Below are 18,752 nucleotides of genomic sequence, written 5' to 3'. Positions count from 1 at the left end.
GGCTGCCTCCAGAATCCCATGGGCCAGAAAGACCCATAGGACTCCTTCTTCAGCATGACGGCATCCCTCACGACTGGTTTCCACCAACGGGTTCTGGGATTACCGCCACGTCAGGCACTGACCACCTTACAGCCACAGCTACGATCAGCCGCCTCGACAATGGAGGCACGGAACATCGCCCATTTGGACTCAGTGTACGCCGCTTCCCGAAGCTATGGTCGAAGCTAAAATTAAAATAATAAAATATTATAATTAAAATATTATTGTATGTACACTATATTATCCAAATGTTTATATAAATACTGTAGATATATAAATTACGGATTGTTGATAAATTAGTATTAACTATAAATAATTATATACAATGTAATTATGTATACATCCATCCATTTTCTATGTCCCTTTTCCTCACTTGGTTTGCGGAGGTATGCTGGAGTCTATCCCAGCTGACTTGGGTGAAAGGCGGGATACACCCTGGACTGGTGGCCAGCCAATGGCAGGGCACATATAGACAAACAAGCATTCACACTCACATTCATACCTATGGACAATTTAGAGTCTCCAATTAACCTAACATGCATGTTTTTGGAATGTGGGAGGAAACCGGAGTACCCGGAGAAAACCCACACACACACGGGGAGAACATGCAAACTCCATACAGAAATGCCCAAGGGAGATTCAAAGTCAGACCTTGGCGATCTATAATGTAATTGAAATATTATAATTAAAGTATTACAACTAAAATGATCAAATATTACAATTATAAAAACATATATTTATATTTTCTTTTGTGCGCAACTTCATAATCCAAATTCCCAAGCAAGCAAGCTGAAGCCAATTTACGCTAATTGCTGACTTTTAGTGGCACCACCTACTTCTTTGTGTCCTCCTCATAGACGGTTCGAGCAACGGAGGATGATAAACATTGAGAATGTTTTTTTAGTAGAGAAATGTTGGTACCTTTATGGCTAATATAATATTATAATAATAGAATTAAAATAACAAAAATTATAATTGTATGTACTGTATTATATAAATTATATATATTTATATTGGATACATTATTTTTATTATATATACATTATTATGTTAATTAGATCAAATATTTAATTAGGCTATTATAAAACATTAGAATTACAATGATCAAATATTGTAATTCTAAAAATACCATATAATATCATGTTTATGGTTGCTTTTGTGTACAAGTTGATCATTCAAATTTCCAAGCAAGCAGGCTGAAGCCAATTTACACAAAATGATTATGATTGTCTTTTAGTGCCCCCACCTACTTCTTCGTGTCCTCTTCACAGGCGGTTCTGGGCGAGATCCGAGAGTGGCTGGACGCTCATCCCAAAGAGGTGGTCATCCTGTCCTTCAGCCACTTCCTGGACGTCAGCAGCGAGCTCCACAAGCTGCTCTTGGCCAGCATACGCACCATCTTCGCCTCCAAACTCTGTCCCAAAACGGTACTCCCTTCACGCTTGATATTGTATCTGCTACGTATGATTGACACTGTCAGAGAGCTAACGTGTAACAACATGGTTATTATTGTGTGTAATAACGAAGTGGCCTCTTCACTTGTTCCAGGAAGCGCTAACCCTCAGAAAGCTGTGGTCCACGGGCCACCAGGTGATTGTGTCGTACGAACACATCATCGCCAGCCGCCACCGCTACCTCTGGACTCACATTCCGTACTGGTGGGCCAACAAGTGCAAGGCAGAGGACCTCATAGAGGCCTTCGAACACAGGAAGCAGCGTGGCAGACCAGGTGATAGCAATGAAGCTAATACAGTGCACTTTAACACACAAAATGTATACAAAATAGCATGTACAAATCCATTTTTTAAAAATCTGTTATGGAGAAAATATGAAGAATGCTTATCTTAAAACAAATACTTTTACTTTCATGAGATTGTTTTTTGCGGTGGTACTCCAAATGTGTCAGATTGCAATGGCATTTGTCATGCACGGCCCCTCTTCAAGCCACCCCACACATTTTCTATTTGTTTTAGGACTTTTGTTCATAAAAAAATAAAAATACATATTTTGTTTTCAATGAAATTGTCAATATTTTAAAAAAGATTTTACATGTATTGTGCTCTTTTTTTAATCAGAAAAAATGCTATTTTAAAAGGGCTGTGCTAAAATACATTTGTAAAACTATAAATAAATGTTAAAAATATTTATTTAAAAAATAGAAACATAACCAAAAAGATGTTCCAAAACACATGAAAAATAAATACATGAATGATATAAAAATATATATAATAATATAAAAATATATGTAAATAATACAAATAAAATAAAAGTCAGTACCTACTGTATTTCTGTTTTACTCCCTCATATTTATATCCTATTTAAACTGTGTTTCTGCCTTTCCAGGAGGGTTTGTCGTCACATTTAAAAGGGCTGTGTTCAAATACATTCAAAACGTTTTTTAAAAATGTTTTAAATATATACATACGTGCAGCATAAAAGTAAAATGAATGTTTAAAAAAAAGTTATAATAAAAATATGGAAATAAATAAAAAAAAACAAAATCAAGAAAATGTCAGTACCGTACATACTTTTTGTTTCAGTTTTATTCACTCATATTTCTGTTTGTGGTCATTTGTTTTATTTGCTTTTGTGCAATGAAAAGTTTGATTTAAATATGCAAAATATGCAAATATGTACTTGCATTTTTTTTTTTAAATAAAAAATATTTGTTATTATAATCCATCCATTTTCTATGCCACTTGTCTGTCAAGTCTTGGCATGTTGTTACGGCTGGTGACGACCCTAAGATGCAGAGATGAGACCCGGTGCAGGTAAAAAAATTTTTTTTTGCAGCAGTAAGGGAGGTCCAGCACTTGACAGGCATAAAGACGAAATAATGCATAATGCACCAACAACTCAAAGACGCCAAAGGCTGAATGAAATAATCAAACATGAAATGAGATGCAGGCACGAAGGAGCAGGAAAGTAAAGGCGAATGGAAACTGAACGGAAGAGAACAGGAAGTAAATAAAAAATAAGAGCATTTAACCGGAACTAATGTATATATAACATGGGATAATAAACAGACTGTCAGGCAGACAAACACTCAGGGCGTGACTTCAGGCAAGAGGCGGGGTACACCCTGAACCTGTCGCCAGCCAATGGCAGGACACATATAGACAAACCATTGTAATTATAAAGTCATTTGTAAAGTCATTTGTTTTTGTGCAATGAAACGTTTCATTCAAATATGTAAAATATACAAATATATATTTAAAAAATGTAAACCTTTTTTATAAAATGGAAATATTATTACAAATATAGAAATAAAACAAAAAGCCCCAAAATAAAATAAATACTTTAATACTTTATATCTGTGTTTTATTCACTAATATTTATGTCCATATCCTGGATGTTTTTGCCTCTCCAGGAGGGTTTTTTGTCACCGGAATAAACTTGACGGAGGACCTCAAGTACATCTGCACGCATCCAACAGAGTCCCTTAAAGACTTGGTGATGTCCGGCAACCCCAAGCTTCTAAACTGGGTCAATAAGCAGACGCCTGGCAGCAAGGCGGACTCCCTCAACATCATCGCCGGCGACTTCATCAGCGAGAGCCACTTCGCACAAACTGTTGTTGCGCTCAACGACAAACTACTGCAAGTCCACTAAATAATATATGCATTAGCTGACAAAACAAATGGGAACTGAATCACGAAGCATGACATACCGTATGACTTAAAAAAATACTTGAAATATTCATTCGTACTTTCTACAATGTTACTTACACTTACTGTATATGCAAAGAGGTGACCAAAGCAATAACAAGACAGGAAATGTCGCCTTAGCGTTGGCATGTTTTTACACACAGTTATAAGCACAAACTATACGTAAGTGAGGCACTCTTGCTCTTTTTACTGCATGGTGCAAATGCTGTTGGCATGATTTTCACTCTTCTACCGTCTGACTTTGACGCTGCACCACTGTGCCTATAGAAATGGGCCTCTTTCAATAAAAACGGTCATGTGATCTTAGAAGAGTAGTGGAGTAGTCATGCGCAAAAGATTTGATGCTGTGGAGAGTCGATTCCCATCGAGTGAGAGACAGCTTTCCTTTTGCACACCGTGATGGCAGGGGCGGAAATTTGTATTGATGGACACACCATGAGGCCAATCACACGTGAGGATGCAGGCGCATACCATGATGTGAAAGTAGAGAGAGAATCTTGTCAAAAACGGCAGGAGGAAGGAGGAATCAGCCCATCTAAGAAGAGAATGAAGTCAAACTATTAAGAGAAAGTTGTAATCTAACAAGAAAAAAAAGTCATAATTATGAGAAGGACATTTACAAGAAGAAAGTTGAAATGGATGGAAAATTTAAATAAAACAACAACAGCAGAAATGGAGAAAACAGCTGTAATTTTACTAAAAGTCCAAATATTACGAGAGAAAAGTCACAATATTACGAGAATAAACTCGAAAATATAATTAAAATAATGTGATTTTAGTAGCATAGAGCTGAAATATAAAAAAATATAAAAACATTTTTTTTTTGAAAGTCGTAATATGATAAACAACAAAATGAAGGTGTCATTTTTGGTAAATGAGGTTGGGGAGCAAAGTTATAATTTAAAGGGAATAAAGTCATAATATTACAAGAAGAAAATTTACAATGATTATTTAAGAAGAAACAATAGCAAAAAAATGTTTTAAAAAGCAAAAAGCCAAGTTCATGCTATTAATACACTTTTTCATCTACAGTATGACAAATCTGAGATGTACTTTTTTCTTGAAATATATATAACTTTTTAGCATATCTACATGTATTGCATTACAAAATACAAAGTGGCTCTTGGCATCCTTTCATTTTTCACAAAGTAGCTCTTGGTTGGAAAAGTTTGGACACCCTTGGCTGGGAGACAAAAGAGTCAGTAGACTCTCAGAAAAGAGCCGAACTTCCCATCATAGGGATAGCGGCAATCACCGGACATCAAGAGTTGTGTCGCCTCGCCCCATACAGTTATTAGAAAAAATACATGTAAGTCATTATATGTAGTTTATTTCGACAAGTAAAAGTAATTATTGGCTTTGTGTTAGTTTTGAAAAACAATTAGCAAAAAAAATCGTTTTTGAGAGAGGAAGCGGTGAAACGACCGATGGAATACTTAAAAAAGACATTGAGTAAACAGGAACAGTCGTGTGCTGGCGTTACACTATTGTTAATGTTTTTTGTATTTTTTACGTCTACATCTGAGCATCGTCGCGTTTTCCCTTTTAAAAGCACAAAGGTTTATTTTCCGTAATCGACCACCTAGCTAGCAAACGACCGAGCAGCTGAGCGAGCGGGAGTGAACTATCTCCCCTCCCATTCATCTTTGTCACTTCAAGTGCGCATGCGCAAAAAAACCCAAACACCCAGCTGCAGGTGGAGCGGTTGCTGAGCTGTTCAAACTATCACTAACTTCCTGTTTGTCCTGCGTACGCGAGCCTTTGAAATGGATTAAATAATCGAACAGTATCGATTGAATGATGACGACAGAAAGTCTCTCAGGATTGTGAGTTTTTAGGCTTGTGACCTACCGAAGCAGAGGGGCAGACATGGATCACTGGGCTCAGGACTGGATGGCAGCATTGCCTGAGGAGCTATGGGACGTCCCGCTGAACCACCTGGCCATACCCGGTACCTCATTATTCTGTTAAAAAAACAAGCAATTCCGGCAATACAACTACAAACATGACAATACACATCGAATGTGTTTTTACAATGCATACGTATTTCTATTTGCGTTCTTTGTTCACGTGTAAATCTGGATTTTTGCATGCCTAAGAATTGGAGTGGGTGGCTTCACGTCTTTTGCATGTCTGTCAGCACAAACCGGTTGCATCAGTTCAACATGTCAGACTTAAAAGCTTCACATTGTTTTCTTTGCACTGTATTGTCATTGATTTTTCTGTTGTTTCCCCCCACCAGGGAGTCATGACACCATGAGCTACTGTCTGGACATCAACTCCCCCCTGGTGAGGTCAGAGTCCGACCTCTTCAGGATCTTGGATGGACTTTGTTGCTGCTTCACCAGACCCACCATCTTCAAGTGGGCCACCACACAGGTACGTCAGGCTTGGAATCTCCCGAGGCAATTGTTCAACATAGAAGACGACAATGAAATATCTATACGTGTGTTGTTCTACAGATCTACACATAGCTAAATATTTGTTATTTCTGATACAATCAAATGCACATATAACAAATACTTGTTTGTTTTTATACATAAGCACATTATAAATATTTTGTATATTTACTGTTTGTATCCAACTATATAATTTAATGTATCATTAAAAAATAGTATATAACATGTATTTTATTTGGTTAAAAACATACATGTGCGTTAATTTAACTGATAAATGGATAAGTAATCATCCTACATATTTTTTATTCCTGTCTGACGCTGGAACCCTTCCCTCTGAATGGGCTGAATTTGAGCTTCACTTTTCTCTTCCACTCACGATGCTTTAAATCTGCACATTCATTTAATACCAAATCGGAGGGGAAAGTCAAACAATCATGATAAGGCAGTATCCGAAATACATCCAACCAACGATAAAGCCTCATTTTCGGAGGAATCCCCACTGACAGTGTTGTCACGGCTGCACCGTGCGGAGAATGGAACGCCAGTAATGTCAATTAAATCTTCAAGATTAAACTCTCTTACTGCACAAAATAATCATCAAGCCTACTTAGTTGTTCATGTAATGCACACAGAGCAATGAACAACAAGGACTGAACAAGTCTGTCTTCTTTCTGCTTCCTTCTCCTCGCCGTGTGAGGAGTTCAGGCGCACTCGTAATTGTGAATGCTCATTTTTATTCACGTACCCGCATCACAATTGGCGTACCCCACTTTGGGAACCTAGGCCGTAAATATTATTAATGAAATATACACTATTTATTTGATAAAACATACATACCTGTATGTAATGAAGTTTGAAATGGTTTGAATACCATATGCAGTATTATATAGTGATTTATTTAGTGGCATTACTTATGATGTCATAAGACTTCCATCGACTAGGTCAGGGCTATCCAAAGCCTGCAGCTGTTTTTTTTATTAGCCCATGGCATTCTAAACAGATCATTTAACAAGAAAACTAAAAAAAACCCCAACAATAATAGCAAAAATACAAAAATCAGCAATCGTTTTACAAGAATAAAGTCAAAATATTAGGAGAAAAAAGTTCTTATCTAAATGAGAAATGTCGTAATTTTACGAGAATGACGTCAAAAGATTATTAGGAAAAATTTGAGTAGCATAAAGTTGAAATATTAAAGAAGCAAAATGGAAAAATCAGCAATCATTTTGCAAAAATAATATTTATATATATTTTAAAGAGATTATATGAGAAAGTAACAAAACAAAATGAAGTTGCAATTTTTGGAAAATCAAGTTTGGGGTAAAATATATAATTAGGGCTGATAATTAGGGCTGTCAAATGATTAAAGAATGTAATCAGATTAATCACTGTTTTTAAGTTAATCATGATTAATCACTATTAGCAACCATGTTTGAAATATGCCCATTTTTACTGTATTTAATGAATAAAAAGATAGATTGTATACCGTGTATTTGTGTGTATTAACAGCCCCAAATGAACTGAATATGTCAATCAAGCTAAAAGATACCACACAAGTCTACAAATCTATGTTGAACACTAGTCTCTTTAATCGTAGCAGAACATTTGAATCACACTTTAAACCGCTATAAGGCAGTGAAGGGTTGCGTTCAAAGACATCACGTCATTTAAGTTAAATGCACTTGTTTCCGGTGTATTTTCCAGCATACTTGTACATCTAAATTAAGCGTTACAAAGTGACTGAGAAGAATATCCGCTTCATGTTTTTCTTTATCTTCCTGCTTATTTACACACACACACAAAGCCATTTTTGTGTGTCCCTGAATGCATCTCACAGTTGTACATACAGTATATGGTGTTGGAATTGTACTTCTGTTGTGTTCAGGTCAGAATAAAGTTCGAAAACAGCTTCAGACTCTGTTTGACTGTGTCGGGACGCTCCACTGCGATCCCGCCTGCCGTTTGAACAGAGATGAGCGCTTGCTCTGGCACGCATGCGTTAATTACAGTAAAAAATTGTAAGTAATTAATGAAATAAATGAGTTAAAGCGTTATTTTTGACAGCCCTCGTTATAATATAATGGGAATCAAGTCATGAGAAGAAAATGAGCAAGATTATTTAAGAAGAAAGTTGAAATATTTGGAAAATTTAAAAAAAAAACTGCAAAAATGAAAAAATCTGCAGTAATTTTACAAGAATAAAATCAAAGTAAGGAGACAAATTGGTAATTTTAAGAGAATAATGTCAAAAGACTATGAGGAAAAATAACATTTTAGTAGCATAAAGTTGAATATTAAAGAAAAAAGACGTTAAGTTGTAATATTATGAAAAACAAACAGAACAAGAATTGGAAATTTGGTTGTGGAAAAAGTTATGTTCCGAGAATCAAGTAAATATATTACGGAAGTAACGTCATCATTGCGAGAACATTTACAAGAAGGAAGTTGAAAAAAACAGAAATGAATTTAGTTTTTTATGTATTCTAACAAGACATTTTTAAAATGAGAATAAACTTGTACTATTATGAGGAAAAATAATGTCATTTTAGTAGCATAGAGTTGAAATATTAAAGGAAAAATATTCATGTGAGAAAATAACAAAACTAAATAAAGTAGCAATTTTTGCAAAATCAGGTTTGGGGTAAAAAGGTATAATATAATAGGAATACAGTCATCATATTATGAGGAGGAAATTAACACGTTTAAGAAGAAAGTTGAAATATATGGAATTTTTAAAAAAACCCAGCAAAAATGGAAAAAAATGGCTCAAAGAGCAAAGTTGATACTAATAATAGGCTTTTTCCACTTACAGGGTGGACCAATAAATGTTACCACTTTTTAATCATACACAAGTTGTTGAAATGTGAACTTATTCAAAAATTGTATTCACAGATTTGTAACAGAAACATCAAATTAACATTTGATACCAAAAGTTTGTCTCCTGCTTTCTGCACAGTTCAGTAACTGGTGACATGCTCAATCCACGCTCCTCTTCGTGGATTACAGCTGCAACACGCACATTGAAGTTTGTGATGACGTCGCCACACATTTCAAGAGGGGTTCTCGGAATTTCCTGACGGATGTTGGTCTTCAGGGCCTCAGTGGTCTGTGGGTTGTTGCAGTACACTCTCTCCTTCAGGTATCCTCACAGAATGTGTGGCAATGTCATCACAAACTTCAATGTGCGCGTTGCAGCTGTAATCCACAGAAGAGGAGCGTGGATTGAACATGTCATCACTTTGAGTGGAAAACCTTTGGTGTCAAATGTTTGTTACAAATCTGTAAATACAATTTTTGAGTAAGTTCTCATTTCAAAAACTTGTGTGATTAAAAAGTGGTACCATTTCATTGGCCGACCATGTGTATGACAAAGCTGAGATGCACTTCTTTCTTGAAATACACAGAATAGAACTTCTTAATTTACAAAAGATCAACGTGGCAAAGTTGCATGCTTTCATTTTTCACCATGTGGCCCCCCCCGGAGAAACATTTGGACACCCAGTGGTCTAGATCAATGGCATTAATAATACATGGGAATTAATACGCAGTATGTTGTATATAATGTCCATCATAAAAATGTATAATATGTACAAGTTGCATGAGAACGTGTATGTTACTGTAATGATATCATGAATGATATTAAGAGCAGCTGCCATCAAATGAAAGATGGGACTTCCAGTATCATGGACTTTAAAGAAGGTTGTATTTCTTGCCTTTTATCATGTATCTTTGAAGTTGAACGTCCTGTTCTGTGTCCATCATCACATTTGTTGTGTGGTGCAACAGGACCGCTGCATCGAGGAGCAGCTGTCGATGGGCATTCGCTACTTCGACCTCCGCGTGGCGCGCAAGCCCAACGACTCGTCCACATGCTTGCACTTCACGCACATCCTGTACACGCACGTCACAGTCCTGGTGAGCGCAAACGCCAGCCGGTCTGAGGGACTTGCAGATGTACTGTAATCGAAGCTTCTTGTCGTCGTTCGGTCAGGACACGCTGTCGTCTGTGGCCGTCTGGCTGGACTCCCACCCCAAGGAGATCGTCATCCTGGCCTGCAGACACTTTGAGGGCATCGACGATGAATTCCACGAGTCGTTCATAGTCCTCCTCAAGAAGCTCTTTGGCCCTAAGCTGTGTCGGCGGGACGTGAGTGCAGGCTGCCGTACACGACGGAAGCCACTGAAAAGAAAATTAAGCATCACCATCATCCACACAGGAAGCGCACCTGAGCTTAAGGAGTCTGTGGGCGTCGGGTCGCCAGGTGCTCCTGTCCTACGACGACGCGGACGTGGCGTCCAGACACACTCAGCTGCTCCCTGGCATCCCCTACTGGTGGGCCAACCAACGCACAGCCCACGGTGCCATCAGCTACCTGGAGTGGAACAAACAGCTTGGACGTCCACGTGAGGCCAAAAAATGACTTCTGACAATGTCTCGTCCTGTCCTGTCCTGTCCTGTCCTGTCCACAATAACATACCATGAAGAAAAGATATTTCAATACATTTGAAAAAGTCACTTCAAGCAATTCTCCTGATTTTCTGGAAATGTCCCACCAATATCACCAATAATCATCATTCTGGTTCATTCCCTGAAAAACTATTTCCTCAAATTCCACAGCTTAACTTTCCTTTCTGGATTTTTTTTTTTTTTTTACTAAAAATAAATAACATAAATTCATGCATTAACTAAAATAAGAAATACAACTATTTCCCGATTTTTTTAAGTTATTCCGTATATATTTGATTTTAATTAGATCATTCTCTAAAAATGACTAGAAATGAAAAAATAATTCTGTGATTTCCGTCACGTGGGTCCAATTTTGAATATTCCCAAAATTCCGCAGTGTAATATTTTTTATATTGATTTCTAAAAAATATAATATATGTAAATAACATGTAAATAATACAAAAATTAAAATTAAACTGTATTGTACATAACATGTAAATAATAAAAAATTAAAATTAAACTGTATTGTACATAACATGTAAATAATAAAAAATTTAAATTAAACTGACCAGTATTGTATTGTAGTGTAATATTTGCCATTCCCACCCTTTTGCAAGTTTGACTCATACCTGTTTCAATACTAAAATGAGGTTAAAATGATAAAACAATGTAAAATTAAATTGCACTGTAATGTATTAATGAAGTGAAGTAAAAATATTTCTAGAAGTATTTTTCATTGCATTTATTTTACTTAAATTTAATCATTCCCTAAAAATTATTCTAAATGATTTCCATAAAGCGGGTCCAATCTGTAATATTTGCCGTTGCCATCCTTTTGCAAGTTTATTATTCATACCTGTGTCATGGGAGAAAACGAGATTATTATAAGAAAATTAAAATAATTAAAAATGCCAAATTCCATTGTATTGTAATGTGTTAATGAAATGACAAACTAAAATTTGTATTTTTCTATTCCATATACAGTATTTTATTTATTTTAATGAAATCATTCTCTAAAAATTATTCTAAGAAATAAGAAAATAGAAGTGATTTCCATGACATGGGTCCAATTTTTCAACTTCTACTACACGGATTTCACTTAACACTGGTATCTTTTGGAGCCGAGCCCCTGCATTAAACGAGGGAACACTGTATACTGTATGTTACACTTCCTTGGCCCCTTATTGGATTTGATTAGCGGTGATAGTGCCACCTACAGGAGACACAAAGTATCAGTGTATTGTCTGCACATTTACTGAGACTGTATTGTGAATGCATTGCTACAGTGTTTAATATACAATATTATCATAGTGTGATGCCAGCAGATAAGCAGAGTTATTAATGCTTGTAAATACTTCATGTTGTTTCTCAGGGGGCTTCTTTGTGACGGGCCTGAACCTGACAGCAGACAGGAAGTACATCGTGACCAACCCCAAGCAGTCGCTGCGCACGCTCACCTTCACCCAGTGGGACCACCTGAGCAAGTGGCTGCAGGACCAGAGACCCGGGTCCGGCCGCTCCGACCTCAACATCATCGCGGGCGACTTTGTGGGCCCGCTTCCTCTGTGCTCGCTGGTCATCGGCCTCAACAGGAAACTGCTGCCCAACAAAAACTCTCGCATGGAAAATTCGTATTAATGGACGCTTCATTAGGTACACCTGCACCTGTCATGACAGGAACCACAGAGCTACAACATGTGAATAAATAATTACGAAAATAGAATAAAATATTTCAAAAACTGATTTCAAAACAAAGAAAGAAAAAGAATGCATAAATAATAAAATGTTAAACTAATGAATAAATGATAAAATATTAAAAATAATGAATAAATCAAATATATTTTAAAAAGTTAATCAAATGAAAAGACTGCATAGATAAAATATGTAGAAACTAATGAAATACAATATTTAAAATAATGAATAAATAAATAAAATATAATACAAAAAATTATGACCAAAATACAAAGAGTGACTAAAATGTCAAAACATAATGGATCTAAATATAAAAAATAGTAAGTAAAATAACATTGAAAATAATGAATAAATGAAATAAAATATTGAAACTGATGAAAAAAATCAATTAAAAGTAAATAAAAGGCTGCACGGTGGTCTAGTGGTTAGCATGGGTTCGAATCTCTGTTGGGCATTTCTGTGTGGAGTTTGCATGTTCTCCGGGTACTCCGCTTTCCTCCCACATTCCAAAAACATGCATGTTAGGTTAATTGGAGACTCTAAATTGTCCATAGGTATGAATGTGAGTGTGAATGCTTGTTTGTCTGTATGTGCCCTGCCATTGGCTGGCCACCAGTCCAGGGTGTACCCCCCCCCCCCCCCCCCCCCCTCGCCCGAATTCAGATGGGATAGGCTCCAGCATACCCCCGACCCAAATGAGGATTAAGTGGCATAGAAAATGAATGAATAAAATATTAAAAATAGTAAAATTTACAAATATTAAATACATACATAATTAATCCATAAATTTGTAAAATGTTTTAAAATTAAATATTTAAAACTAATGAATAAAATGATAAATATTTTAAAAGTGGGCAAAAACAGATGTCTTTAAAAATCCAGGAGTGCTGAGATTGACTTGGTGATGACGTGAACAATACAACTAACGGGTTTAGGACATATTTATTTATTCATTGTTGTGCTTGGTGCGCTGAACAACTAGCACACCACATCACTGTTCACAAACTGTTCTGAATACTGAAAGCTTAGAAACGGCTGTGAGTGAGATGCAGGTAATAATATATGGAAATATATCAGAAATACAGCTGGGATCTTGATGGGCTGTGACCAGCGAGTGTGTGGAACTCCTTTTTATTTGACAATATTCCAAATCCTCGCTACATTCTTTGAAGCTACTGTGTCACACTGATGGCGAAATAAACGTGTGAAATACGTTGTTTGCTGAAGAAACAAGAACGTTTGCTACCCGTCCACAAAATACTTCTTGTATCGTCCGTAAGCAGCGCCACTGATGATGACCTTGACCACCGCCGAGCCCTCGTCCGCGTCCACGCTCACGTCCTGCACGGCGGCCTCCTTGTACAGCCAGCTACCAAAACCCATCCCCGGTTAAAGACACCTTTAATGACACCGACATCGACGCGGCCACCTTACGTAACGTGCGGCCGGCGCTCACCTGAGCTGAGGTGTGCTGAGTTTCACCTTCAGGCTGAGGACGTGCATCCCCGTGGAGGCCACGATACGCTCCGCCACCACATCCTGCAGCGCCTCCAGGCCGCGCTCCTCCAGAGCGGAGATGGGCAAAACGTCGGCCTCCGTCACCTCGTAGCTGAAAAGAAACAGGCATCGGGCACATAAACCAGACATAAATAAAAGGACTGACTGGAGGACGGACGGCGCGCTCTTACTTGTCCAGGAGGTCTATTTTATTGTGGACTTCGATCATGGAGCTCATGAGGCGGTCGGGCACCCGAAGGTTCTTCAAGACGTTCAACACGTTGGCCTTCTGATTGGTCGTCTCCGGATGGCTGATGTCTCTGACGTGGATCAGCAGGTCCTGGAGGTCGCAAAAACACCCAGATGCTTCAAAACGGGACCTTCTATGCAAGGAAAACAAGGAGAAACACAGAAGCACAGACCACCACCATGCACCCCACTGGGCATCTTCCAGTCATCGTGTTATTGAATAATTAAGCAAAAAAGCCAAAAGTTGTTTATTTTTCTTTGTTTTTTAAATTCATTATTATTCATATAATTATTTATGAATAGTTATTTAATAATAAAGCAAAAATAATACTATTAATACTAATCACATAAATGACCTTTTCTGTTTAATAATTAGTATATAAGTATTTTCTTAATTTGTTTTATACATTTAGATTTTTTTAAATATCTTCTCTACAGGTATATGCAATGTTGTAAAATGTATTTGAAGAATTTATTATACTGATTCTAATCCTCCAAGAGGAAATGTAATTATTTTCTACCGTAAATAAATAGCGGTAAAAAAAATAATAATCGCACAATGCCAAACATTTTTTGTTTAATATTTGGTTATTAAGATACAATTGTTTTTGTCATTACTTTTACACATTATTATTATTATCTTATATGTATTTTTTATATACATTTTGGTAAAACAAAATTCTAAAATGATTACATTTCTCAATACAGTCATATCCAATGTTCTAAATGTTTTTTAATATCCTGATTAGAATCCCTCAAGGGGAAATTCAATTATTTTCTATGTTAAATAAATACTGGTAAAAATTAATACTAATTGCACAACGGCCAATATCTTTTGTTTAATTTTTACTATATCGTTATTGTCATAATTTGTTTTATACATTTAGATTTTTTTAAAGACATTAAGAGATGATATTTGTCAATACAGGCATATCTGTGTTCTAAATGTGTAATTTACTGTACGTTTTCTAATTTATTATACTGATTATAACCCCCAAGGGGAAATTCCATTATTTTTATTTTTATTTAGCAAATAAATACTGGTAAAAAATAATACCACTTGCACAATGAGCAGCAGTTTGTGGTTTAATATAGAATTCTTTTCCTAATTTGTTTTGTATGTTTTGAATAACCAAATGTCATTATATTGTCACTACAGGCATATCCAATGTTGTGAATGTGGAGTTTTTTAGTTGTTTTTTTTTCAATTGATTATACTGATTATAGTCTCTCAAGGAGAAAATGAGTAATTTTCTGTAGTAAATAAAGCGTTCATCAGAATGCTGCAGGTCAGTGATTCTCAACTAGTTGGCGGGACCCAAATTGTGCCACGGATCCATAAGTTCAAATAGAAAAACAACGCGACTCGTCACTTTTGCAAGGTCGTTGCTACTTAGAAAGAAGCGTCACACACCTACCGAGTGTTTAATGTCTTCCAGTGTGGCGGAAAAGGAGTCGATGAGCCGGTGCGGCAGCTGCGACAGGAAGCCGATGGTGTCCACGTACAGCGCTGTCATGCGGCTGGGCAGCTGGCCCGCGTGGACCGTCACGTCCAGCGTGGCGAAGAGCTGATTTTTGGGCTGGAGGTGGCTGTCGCCCGTCAGCGCTTTGATCAGAGTGGTTTTACCTGGAAAGACAAATCATGAAGAGCATCTGAAAGAGAGCGACAGGGCCGTACCAAGCGTCTGCACACACTCACCGCAGTTGGTGTATCCTAACACAGACACCAGAGGGAACTCCTTGTGTTTCCTCCGAGAGCGAAGCAGGTGCCTCCTCCTCTTCAGCTTTTCCAGGGCAGAGCGGATCTTCATCTCTCGCTCCTTCAAAAGCCTCTGCTGGACTTCCATCTGCGTCTCACCTGCACAGGCCGCGAAGAGGATGAGGAGGTTGCGTATCCGGTGGCGTCATAACAAATGTTACCTGAGCCTCCGATGTATCTGGAGCCTCCGCCCTGCTGATCCAAGTTCATGAATTCATTCTTCACACGCGACCTGGAAGGACAGGGTAAAGATATCGCCTGATGTCATTTATTAGGACTAAACAGGCCGCTATTGATAACACCCTACAAGTCCCAGCATGCATCGCAATAGCGGCTGTTTGTCACAATGTGCTATTTTTATCACATAAATTAGTTTCAAAAACACATTACCGTTTTTGAAAAGTGTGCAAAACTTTTTTCGTGAAGCGCGTCCCAAGTCGCCTGACTACGGCAGCTTTCGAGGGTCAAAACATGTTCAGCGAATGGCCCATTTGCATGAGCTGAACCTTTTTGGGCTCCTTTTAATCCAGTTTAAGTGCTGTTGCACAAAACAGCTGTGGAATTTACCAATATGAAACACACATTTACCGTGTTTACGTGTTTCCATGCTGTAGTATGTATTAAAACAGGTATTTTAGACGTTATATACCACCTGACTACGTACGTTCATTAAAAAACACGGCAAAGTATCTAAATGAAATGATGTCTGGACTGCAGCAAATTCAATAACACATGTGTGGTTGTTTTATGGTCCAAGAGTTACCTCAGCAGGGGAATCTCAGCCAGAGATATCTGCAGCTTGGCCTCTTTGGTTCTGGCGTTGCAGCGGAAAATGTGGAGGACCACGGAGTATCTGTCCAACACTTTGACCCCCCAGGCCTCCTCAAGCTCCCTCTGAGTGCACGACACGGTCAGGCTAGCCTCAGCGCGCCACACTTTCCACAATGAGGTGATCTTACCTCAGACAATGGAGAGAGACGCTCCACGTTGACAAAAACTGCAGTGACGCCTGCTGTCTGTCTGATCTTCTCTACAGGGGGACACAAGCCTTGGGACAAGTCCTCAAAACACGTCAACCAACGTAACAAATTACCTGTAAGAGTCTGGAAGTTGCCTTTGCCGAAAATCATCTTCTTCTCTGGAGTCTTGGTGGAGAGGATGAGCTTGTCCACCACCGTCCACTTGTCCAGCGTGTTGATGAGCCCCACGGCCTCAGCCATCATCAGCTCCGCTGGAGAGGAAGGTCATGTGACCACAGCATCACCTTATTGGTTCCAATATGTTTTGGCCATATCGAGTGTTGTAGAAGCGTGTACAGTAATCGTGTGTCTTTAACGGTGGAAACGTGCATGTTTTAATGGATGCATCCATTAGTGGCACAAGTGCATGTATGTATCGTTTTGATTACCAGTAGTCAGGTATTGCTTCCTGCTCCCCCACTTGACATCGGGGTGCACCACAAAAACACGGTGGTGCCCCCCTGGGATGGTTGTGTTTGGCTGCACCTGCTGGAACAGCTCCTCCACCTCCTGGTCCTCCATAAAGTCCTCCTCCTCATCCTCCTCCTCTACTTGGTTTGTGAATCGTCCAGTGAAGCCGTCTGTGTGCCTAAGGGTGCAGCCAAAGAGGGCAAACGCTCTGCTGCACTGCGGGATAAAGGAACCTCTCGGCCGAGGAAGGCAGCTCATCATCGCGGGGCCGGCCATTGAAGCTCCTCTCAGGGTGTTGTTGAGCGTGCAGGCTCGGTGCAGCATGTGGATCTTTCTCAACGTTGCCATGTTGGGAAGCAGCCTGTCAATCATGTGTTCTAAATAAACGAACTTGCATCCAAAATGTAGCATTTCTTCCTCCCCATACTTCTTCACGTGAGCCTATAGATTGGACCACTCATGGTGCTCAACCACGACCACCAACTCGATGATATTTCACTTTTATCGATGTCTTTGTATCATTGTTTATCAAGTTTGACTCTACCTGATACAACACTGACTTTATGGCGAACTCTAATAATTTCATCCAACATCTGGCCTTGCAGGCAATACGTTCTTTCACTAAACGCTACGCCTTTTCACCAATCTTTGCCTATCGGGTCAAAATGATCATTTGCTGCGGAAAAAACGTTGATATGTTAGATCTTAGGGTGGTTTCGTAGTGCCCGTAGCTATGAGAACAGAGCCTGCAAGACATAACTCGTGAAGTAGAATGCGGTGGTTTTACACACGTTTAATATGTCGCTTCCTTGTGCGTCACGTCCGGTGTCGTTTTTTGTTTCCTAGTTTTTCCTAGTTTAAAAACATCCAGCGAAGTCACATGGCATAAAATCATACGTGATTAATGTTCATTTAATTTAATTATTTAATTTAAAAAATATAAATGATCTCTATTGTCCTGGTTTCCCTACGATAGCTAATGCTTAGACTGTCATTGTGCTTCAAATTCACTTTCGGTATTGATACAATTCAGCGAAGTCACAATACACACGCAACTAAAATCATTTACATTCATTAATTTCACAACATAACAGAACATTATAAATTATGTAAATTATCTCGATTGCAGTCGTTTCTCTGCGATAGCTCGTGTAGACTGCCCTCTAAAGGATAACTTATGTCATTGCGCTTCAAAGCTAGGTTCAATTTCACTATGTTTTCAATGTTGTTTCAATTATACAGCAGCTGGGTTCCTGTCTTTCATAAATCCATTATAAATATATAATATTTATATAATATATATAAAATATATACTGCTCACAAAAATTACAGGAACACTTCGAAAACACATCAGATCTAAACTGGGGTAAAAATTATCTTGAATATCTTTCCTGATAATAAGTGGGTGATGTATTAGTAACAAAATGATGCCACATCATTTGATAGAAATGAAAATGATCACCCTATAGAGGGGGGAAATCAAAGACACCCCAAAAATGAAAGTGAAAAAATTATGCAGCATTTTGCCAAAATGTCATTGCAGCAACTCAAAATGATTCTCAGTAGTTTGTG

General features: G+C 38.0%; 2 protein-coding genes across 6 annotated transcripts; one reads left to right on the top strand and one right to left on the bottom strand.

Moving 5' to 3' along the window:
• The first annotated feature begins 3,661 nt into the window (after positions 1-3,661).
• On the top strand, positions 3,662-15,625 carry LOC129188340 (PI-PLC X domain-containing protein 1-like). Of its 2 annotated transcripts, XM_054788682.1 has the most exons (6): positions 3,662-5,658; positions 5,950-6,086; positions 9,893-10,021; positions 10,098-10,253; positions 10,324-10,510; positions 11,926-15,625. In XM_054788682.1, the coding sequence occupies exons 1-6, from the start codon at positions 5,577-5,579 to the stop codon at positions 12,189-12,191; spliced, it is 957 nt and encodes a 318-aa protein (XP_054644657.1). In that variant the 5' UTR covers positions 3,662-5,576; the 3' UTR covers positions 12,192-15,625. The 2 variants fall into 2 exon arrangements, with proteins under 2 accessions (XP_054644657.1, XP_054644656.1); XM_054788681.1 differs by having other exon boundaries at positions 10,098-10,510.
• gtpbp6 (GTP binding protein 6 (putative)) lies at positions 12,891-18,350 on the bottom strand. 4 transcript variants are annotated; one of them, XM_054788678.1, is made up of 10 exons: positions 17,159-18,340; positions 16,844-16,981; positions 16,710-16,780; positions 16,514-16,644; positions 15,912-15,982; positions 15,691-15,849; positions 15,410-15,618; positions 13,934-14,082; positions 13,702-13,854; positions 12,891-13,614 (listed from the first exon to the last, which is right to left on the bottom strand). In XM_054788678.1, the coding sequence occupies exons 1-10, from the start codon at positions 17,589-17,591 to the stop codon at positions 13,488-13,490; spliced, it is 1,641 nt and encodes a 546-aa protein (XP_054644653.1). In that variant the 5' UTR covers positions 17,592-18,340; the 3' UTR covers positions 12,891-13,487. The 4 variants fall into 4 exon arrangements, with proteins under 4 accessions (XP_054644653.1, XP_054644650.1, XP_054644654.1 ...); XM_054788675.1 differs by having other exon boundaries at positions 16,710-16,981; positions 17,159-18,341; XM_054788679.1 differs by lacking the exon at positions 12,891-13,614 and having other exon boundaries at positions 13,705-13,854; positions 15,406-15,618; positions 16,710-16,981; positions 17,159-18,347.
• Between the last annotated feature and the right edge of the window lie 402 nt (positions 18,351-18,752).

Source organism: Dunckerocampus dactyliophorus, chromosome 10 (assembly GCF_027744805.1).
Source record: "Dunckerocampus dactyliophorus isolate RoL2022-P2 chromosome 10, RoL_Ddac_1.1, whole genome shotgun sequence".
NCBI lineage: Eukaryota > Metazoa > Chordata > Actinopteri > Syngnathiformes > Syngnathidae > Dunckerocampus > Dunckerocampus dactyliophorus.
The sequence above is the reverse complement of the archived record's forward strand: the minus strand, read 5'-3'. Positions and strand labels throughout refer to the sequence as shown.

Coding starts and splice junctions, on each gene's coding strand:
- LOC129188340 (XM_054788681.1), top strand. CDS start 5,577: ATGGATCACTGGGCTCAGGACTGGATGGCAGCATTGCCTGAGGAGCTA. Junction 6,087..9,892: donor TCAAGTGGGCCACCACACAG/GTACGTCAGGCT, acceptor GTGGTGCAACAG/GACCGCTGCATCGAGGAGCA. Junction 10,022..10,097: donor ACACGCACGTCACAGTCCTG/GTGAGCGCAAAC, acceptor TCGTTCGGTCAG/GACACGCTGTCGTCTGTGGC.
- gtpbp6 (XM_054788675.1), bottom strand. CDS start 17,591: ATGCTACATTTTGGATGCAAGTTCGTTTATTTAGAACACATGATTGAC. Junction 16,645..16,709: donor GTCTCTCTCCATTGTCTGAG/GTAAGATCACCT, acceptor TCGTGCACTCAG/AGGGAGCTTGAGGAGGCCTG. Junction 14,083..15,409: donor TGGAAGACATTAAACACTCG/GTAGGTGTGTGA, acceptor TGCGACCTCCAG/GACCTGCTGATCCACGTCAG.